Source organism: Oryzias melastigma, linkage group LG19, assembly GCF_002922805.2.
Source record: "Oryzias melastigma strain HK-1 linkage group LG19, ASM292280v2, whole genome shotgun sequence".
Classification (NCBI taxonomy): domain Eukaryota; kingdom Metazoa; phylum Chordata; class Actinopteri; order Beloniformes; family Adrianichthyidae; genus Oryzias; species Oryzias melastigma.
The window spans coordinates 19,116,039-19,123,467 of NC_050530.1; the positions used below are offsets into that span (position 1 = coordinate 19,116,039).

At 37.4% G+C, this 7,429-nt stretch overlaps 2 protein-coding genes across 3 annotated transcripts in view; one reads left to right on the top strand and one right to left on the bottom strand.

Moving 5' to 3' along the window:
- chad (chondroadherin) overlaps nucleotides 1-3,501 on the top strand; it is a 7,237-nt gene extending 3,736 nt beyond the window's left edge. Inside the window, exons 2-4 of one of the 2 annotated variants that reach the window (XM_024285286.2) lie at nucleotides 1,132-1,295; nucleotides 1,429-1,581; nucleotides 3,372-3,416. In XM_024285286.2, coding sequence (XP_024141054.1) covers nucleotides 1,132-1,295; nucleotides 1,429-1,570 — 306 coding nt within the window. In that variant the 3' untranslated portion in view covers nucleotides 1,571-1,581; nucleotides 3,372-3,416. Of the gene's footprint in view, nucleotides 1-1,131; nucleotides 1,296-1,428; nucleotides 1,582-3,371 lie in introns of both variants that reach the window. The other variant, XM_024285285.2, reaches the window with a different exon arrangement.
- The window catches only part of acsf2 (acyl-CoA synthetase family member 2), a 31,944-nt gene that overhangs the window by 10,526 nt on the left and 13,989 nt on the right, over nucleotides 1-7,429 (bottom strand). Inside the window, exons 8-10 of the mRNA XM_024285284.2 lie at nucleotides 5,465-5,616; nucleotides 4,224-4,315; nucleotides 4,056-4,132 (exon numbers count right to left, since the gene is read on the bottom strand). Coding sequence (XP_024141052.2) covers nucleotides 4,056-4,132; nucleotides 4,224-4,315; nucleotides 5,465-5,616 — 321 coding nt within the window. The remainder of the gene's footprint in view (nucleotides 1-4,055; nucleotides 4,133-4,223; nucleotides 4,316-5,464; nucleotides 5,617-7,429) is intronic.

Here is a 7,429-nt window from a genome sequence, read left to right on the forward strand (position 1 = left end):
ATGGACAATCTGTGAGGCTTGCTGGCAGAGGAGCGGCAGGAAGAGCAAAAACACTTGACAGCCCACCTCCAGCTTGTTGCTGGACACTGGAAATTTCCAAGCAGCTTCATCACCTCGAGTCAAACATAAAGCAAACCCATGAATCTCAGTCTCCCCCTGAGCTGTCTTCGTTTGAGGCAGAACTGTTCATCTAACACATGTCAAAGTCAAGGCCCGGGGGCCAGATCCGGCCCTCCAGATCATTTTATTTTATTGTTATTAATGGACAAAATATATTTCTATAGAGAATAAAATATTGAAAATTTTCAAGGTTTAATTTGATTTATTCTGGAATAATTTTCCTGCCTTTTTTATTATTCACATTTAAGTTGAAAAGTTACAGTTTTAAAGTTTTAAAATGTGGCATTCTGCTAGCTTTTTGGATTATTTTGGCATTTACTAAGATTTTTTGGGCTAGTTTAGCTAATATTTCTGCTACATGCTAGATGTTTTGGCTAATTTAGGCTTTTTTCAGTTTTTTAGGCTGTTTTGAAGTTTATCTGTTTCATCAGCTACATGCTAGCTGTTTTAACTGACCTAAGCTTTTTAGGCTAATTTGGTATTTAGGTAATATTTTAGCTCATCAGCTTCAGCGTTTACAGCTATTAGCTTCAATGTTTTTAGCTATTAACTTCAGCGTTTTCAGCTATCATTTTCAGCATCTTCAGCTATCAGCACTAGCATCTTCAGCGGCCAAATTCAGCTATCGCAGGTAATGCTTTATATTTAGTTTATAATTCTGTTAAAAAGTTTTAAAAATGTAGTTTTAGAGTGTTCAGTAATGTTTATCCTGTTCAGCTCGTGACCTAAGGTGTGTTTTGGCTTTTGGCCCCTTGTGTGATTGAGTTTGACTCCCCTGATCTAACACCCCTCTGTAGCTTTTAGCACCCTCACAGCTGTATAAGAATCCAAAGGAAAAGAAGGAAGCCAGTGAGCGTCAGTGTTTACAGACGTGGAGGATGAGAAGAGGCTTTCATGCAGGATGAACACGGAGAGATTCCCTCAGCGTTTGCTGCCATACAAACACAAAGATACATGCTGGGGTTGTAAATAAGATCATACAAAACGTAAACGTGTTCTGCTTCTTTCTAGTTCTCCGATGATGCGTTTAATGGCGTGACAGCTATCAAGTCGCTTCACCTGCACAACAACAGGCTAAAGGGTCTCCCCAAAAGCCTCAAGTTTGGCACCATCACCAACATGACGCTCCTCAACAACCCATGGAACTGCTCATGTCAGCTGCATTCACTACGCAAGTAAGACGGACGTAAAGACATCTGTCCTTTTCAGGAGAAAACACGCCTCGATTTACTGTGACCTGCATGACTAACAATCTCCAGAAACATCTACTCCAACTCCAACACGACGTCTTGTGACTTCTGCCCACAGGTGGCTGGACTCCATCGAGAGCCGTCCAGACGCCGTCTGTGCGACGCCACCTTCTCAGCGCGGCAAGCAAATCACCAACAGCACCAGCATGAGACGCTGCAAGGAGAAGCCTAAGTTACCCAAAAGACGTCAGCAGCACTGAAGTCCAGGCAGGTATTGAGCACCAAGTGAGCTGTGTTTGTTCTACATGAAGCCACTGACTGTATATAGACATGGACAGAGCAGCTGTGACATCACCCATAAAAAATGCCTTTACCTCTGGCTCTAGTAAAATGAAGTCGAATCAGTCGTCATTTTCCGCCATTTTGGAGCCAGACGACAGTAATTGGTGAAAGTTGGTCTGGGTCATCGTTTCTACGGCAACTACTGTCGCCAATTATGAGTGAGCTTGTTGAAAAGCCACACCCCTTTTGCTGAAAGAAGCTCAGCAAAATCTGACGTTCAGGGTGGGGGCCAGTGGGCACCACATGCTTTTATTGAGGCATCTTATTGGTCAGTTTATAAACTGAATAACTAGAGATAGAGATTCAAATGTTTACTAGCGCATACCCACCACCTACAGTCAGAAGAGGCTTGGTGCGAAATCTCAAAGTGGCGTAATTCTGATGAATCTTGCTCCAAGTTTTTTCTTTCACAGCTCTATTCCGATAAATGAAAGACTGAGTGTTATATAATTCATTCTGGGCACAAACTCCAATTATTAGTATCTCCTCCATGATCAATTTTCAAGCATTGGCAGCTCTGTGATGAAAAAGAACATCATCCAAGTCCCTGATTGGTTAAGTTCGACCTGGTTTGAAATTCAATACCCAATACCCATTCAATACCCATTCAATGGACGCGCATTTTGTATGTAGCGGGCAAAAGCTATCTTAGAAATGTACATAAAGTTTGAACGCAGAAGTCTGAAAATGGGCGTTTACACATGTTTACATCGACTTCATTGACTCTCGTTTGGGAGAGAAAATTTGGCTGATTGTTCTTGAGCTCAATCAAAATACTCATTCTCTGTAAGGTATGGTTCCACTAACAACATAGATTTATTATTTTTCTGCTATCTTTAACATGTTTGGAGTGCAGTCGCTAAATAAAAAAAAAAAAGTATATATTTTCTTTTATGACTGTTTAGACAAAAAGAACATATAGGAGGTAATTCTTGGTTTTTATTTTCAATGAATCATCCTGTTTGGTTTAAAAAATACTCTGACATTATTTTTTTTAATTAAATTGTCATTACATTTAAAGTTCTTAGTCTGTTGGTTATGTTAAACCAAAGTGACATTAAATGAATCTACATCAGGATTACTTGAAATGTTGGCATTTTTGTCAGACATGATCTAAATTTCCAACGCAGATGCCCAGTATTGGCAAATAAACAACTTTTTTGACAGCTCAAGCTTTCCCGTGTTAGTTGTGTCATTAGTCATCACTAGGAGATGCCAAATTTAAACTATTTCAGTTGGAAAAACAGGCTAATCACTTGAAGCTCCGCTGAACTTTTCTACTATTTTAAATCTTAATGTCAAAAACACCCCAAAAATGTCTTAATTTGAACAAAAGCAGCTCTCTAAATACGAGGGAAGCCTGTGGAAATAGCCGTGAAACTACTCAAAACTGGCTCCTTTTGAACCTGTTAAATGAAATGCTGGCTCTCAACAACTTCCCAAATACCTGGGGTGGAGTTTTCAGCTCAGAAATGACCTCCCTGCAGAGGGATTTTCAGCTGCATGATGTGACACTGTCTCGGTAGGATTATGTTTAAGGTTTCAGACAGGCTTCCAGCTGTGCAATTAGGTTTTTCTCCTCTCCCTTCTCCGACCACACCAGCTTTTGCTCCGTCTGAACGCTTCCACGTTGGCCCTGGGGTCCAGCTCACTGAGTCCAGGTCACTGACTGTTTGATTTGGCTGCTGATTTATGCGTTCTTTTCTCTCTATCTTGCAGGAAACAGCAAAGAAAAGCCTGCGCTGGTGACCGGCTACAACAAGTAAAAAATCTCGGCTGTGCTTTCAAACTGTCCGTCAATTCATCTGCAACACTCATGATTATTTCACACAAACGCAGCAAGAAATTCATTTAAAAAAGACAGAAATTAAAGTGAAAGAAGGAAAGAAAAAAGCAAATGAACATAAAGCATTAGAAGAAATTTGCTGCTTTCTGTTGTTGCTTCAATGCTATTATTTTGAAAAGCAAGAAAAACTCTCACAGCTTTCTGCATTTCAGTATTTAATTTCCTCTTTTTACACTATTATCCATTAACTTGCGATAAATATTGTGCTTTTCTGTTATTGGTGAGTGCTACCAAATGCTATTTGTCAAAGAAGGTATAAGAAAAGCAGAACAATAACAAGCTCTTTCCATTTCAATAAAGTTTTATTTTTTCAAAAACAATAACTAGGAGAGCTTATGAAGAATGATAGTATGTATATCAAATGTATATTCAACATTTTTACTTTTCCAAGATGTTTGGAAGTGATAACCATTCAATAAAAACGTTTTCAAAAATTAACTTGAAGTCTCAGTTTGAATCAAATAAATGCTTGTGCTCCCTCTTGTGGACAAACTCCAAACTGCACCCGGAAAACCAAAGACATTTATTTCTGGTGTTTGATGGTTTGATCTACTCACCGTTATCCCTTTGACACCCATTTCAGACACAACTTTCCTCACAAGCTCAGGTGGACACGGGGAGCCCGCCATGATGCCTGTGGGACACCAAAGTTAAACACATTCAGATAACAAAAACAATTAAATAGAGGTCAATTATTCTAAATAAAAAGTTTTTAATTTTCTTACCTCCTTCCAGTGATGACAAGTCATATTTACGCAGGTCAGGCTGGTTGACCATATCCACATACATAGTGGGAGTCCCATAAATAAAAGTACACCTAATAAAGAGAAATTAGAGTGTCATGCTTTTTTGTTTTGATATTATTTAGCGTAAAATAATACAAATATATAGTTTGGGTTTTTATTTGATTTTATTTGACCTTTTACATAGTATTAAATTCTGTATGCCAAAATTTAAAACTCAATAATTTCACAGTTTTAAATAGTTAATCTTGATTATATCACAAATCAACTTTGTTTTAAATTGGACCAATTTCAGGAAAAATATATATTTTTTTATTTTTTATTTTGTTCCTCTTTTCTTTTAATGCAAATTTTAAAAAAAATATTTGCAGAAAATTATCAACAGTCAGCTTAATGTGATATTTATACTTTATAATGTCCCATTTAAAACAGCTTTTAGGCTTTATTACACACATCTTTGGAGTTAAACCACTAAAAACTACAGTCACTATTTTAGTGATAATTATGTCCACTAGGTGGTGTCGAGTTCAGCTTTGACAGTATTTATTCACAGAAGAAGAGATCTGAACGGCTGTCATTCACTGTGATTTAATGACCTATATGGCCAGGTGGCGTGAACATGGAAAATAAAAGACACTAAAATGGAAAATTATGGTATTTTCTCCTTTATGCTTCTACAAGAATCATAACAACTATTAGGATGCATTTTAATTCTTCAGAGTTGGATTTAGGCGAGAGGTTTTGGGGAATCATAGATTCCATAAACTGGAAACTTGTGACCGAAATGTTGCCGCACCATCACAGGACCACAGACACAGAATAGATGTAACAATCTGAGTCACTTCAACAATCATTTATCATCATTGCAGCTGATTCCAGCAGGTAGAACATAGCAGAATCCCTAAGTTATTTGTTTTTAAATCTCTATGATGATCAATTCAGCAATTCTATAACAGAATCTAGTCTTTTTGAATGGCTTTTTCATACTGATTCTTCTGCATCCACTTGCTGCTCCCTTCTTGTTTAGAGATTAAACCTAACATCAGCTTTTTGTTGTCTACCATCTCTTTTTACATTTGAGTCCTGAAAAATTAAAAACGTGACAGATTCTGTTTGCTGTGGTGAAGCTGTTCAGATGCCTAACTTCCATCAAAGAAGCACCAGCTGGGATTCACCTGCATGATGCAAATAAATGAGAAACATTTAACCCTTTCTGCTGTTACCTCTCACTCTCCACTGCTGCAATGTTCGCCTTGCCGTCGTAACCAGCGGAGGGGAAGACGATGGTGGTGCCGTGGACGGCCATAACAAGCCCTCCCCCCACAGATCCGAAGCAGTGGTACAGCGGCACCGGGACGCACACACGGGCCAGAGGCTGTAAGAGAAATTACAGCTGACATCAGCTCTGATTGGGTCATTTTGTGTATCTGCCTCCACATGCAAACACCACCTCTGGGGTGGTGGGAGATGCTCGGGACTTTCAGGTGTTATTCCGGCGTGAACTCATGCTCTTTTGTAACGGGGGCTCCATACCCTCTAACTGCTTCCTTTTTTACTCTCCTACACTCTTTTTCCATTAGGTCCAAAATTTTAAAGAACTAAACTAAAATGATGAAGATAAATAAATCATAAAGCATTTACTTTTTAGCCCTAGAACACCTTCGCTATAAAAAGTTACACCATCACTTTTGCCAGGTAATTTTTACCTGATATAATATACCTAATAGAAAGAATTTGTCATCAAAAATAGATCAAAATATGAAATTATAGTAGGTTTCTTTAAGTTTCAACTGTGGTTTATGTAACAAAATGGAAAATAAAAACATACTGGAAAATTACCAAAAAATGTGGAATTTTTAGAACAAAAAATTCCAAAAAAATAATATTGATACTAGAGACTTGGTCTTTGGTCCATCTATTCATGGGGAACGTGAGACTTTACAGGGACCCATGACACTCAGAAAAATGCAACACATGTGAATACTTTTGCTCAGGAGAAAATCACCCGGCGATAGAGCTCTAGGGTTAAAAACAACACGGGTTTAGAACCCATATTGTAAAAATAAAATATGACCAAAGTAGGAAACTCTCAGCCACTATATGTTTGCTCAGCTGCTGAACAGACAAGAAAAAAAAGAAGAAAGGAGATGAACTTCCTGAACTTCCTTCACCAACTTGTGAGGATTGTGGCGCGATCATCCTTAACCCTTCCATCTCCTGCAAATGCTCAATCAGCATTTTCCATAGAAGGTTCCAACTGATAACAAGAACACTCCACAGTCTGCAGAGATTCACAGGATCTTTCTTTTTTAGCAAAAACTTCCTCTATGTCTGAGTTGTAAAGTGTGCCGAAATGATAAACGTGCTTCTGCACGCCGTCCTGATCTGGTCTTCGTTCCCAAATTACATATAAACCCCAGAGCAGCATATAGATGCAGTAAAAACAAATGAAAAACCAGGGAATGCTCAGATAGACATTTTATCATTTGTGTGAGCGTGTAATGGTCCTTTGTCTTGCTTTTGCTTTTCAAAATTGGAAAAATGTTTTTTATATAAAGCATTTTGGGTCACATTGGTTTGTAAAGTGCTTTACTAAATAAGTTTGATTTGACCCAGAGAGCGTTTTAATGACGGCGTCTCTCGGCATCAGGGCACTTAAAACCAGCTGATCCCTGCACCATTCTGCAGCCTCTAAAGTTTTATTCTAGGTGCATTTAAGAAAATAAAATAGACAAAGAAACACAAAAAAGGTTCTCTTTATTTAAACTTTCCTAAAAAAAAAAAAAAAGAAAAAAAGAAACACAAATAAGAACTGTTGGAAAAACTTGACGTCATTTTCTGGGTGAAAAAAAAAACCTTTTCTAGTTAAAATATTCACCTGAACCACATGTTTAGATATATTACAGGAATTTCAAGAGTGAAAAATACTTTATTATTTTAAAATAAAAAAAACAGCTCAAATGGTTTTACTTTTAGTAACCAAAGTGTTTACTTTTTTCTTTTAACATCTAAACCCACATTATTCTAAACTGTCTTCTAATTATGAACATGTTTAAATATAATCCAATTAAAACAGCAGTGCAGCTATTACATTAATAAAATAAAAACATTTTTATAATATGTTGTGAAACCCTAAAACTAATGCAGAGTAGTATATTTTAAAATATAAATTAATAAAGACTTTTAGT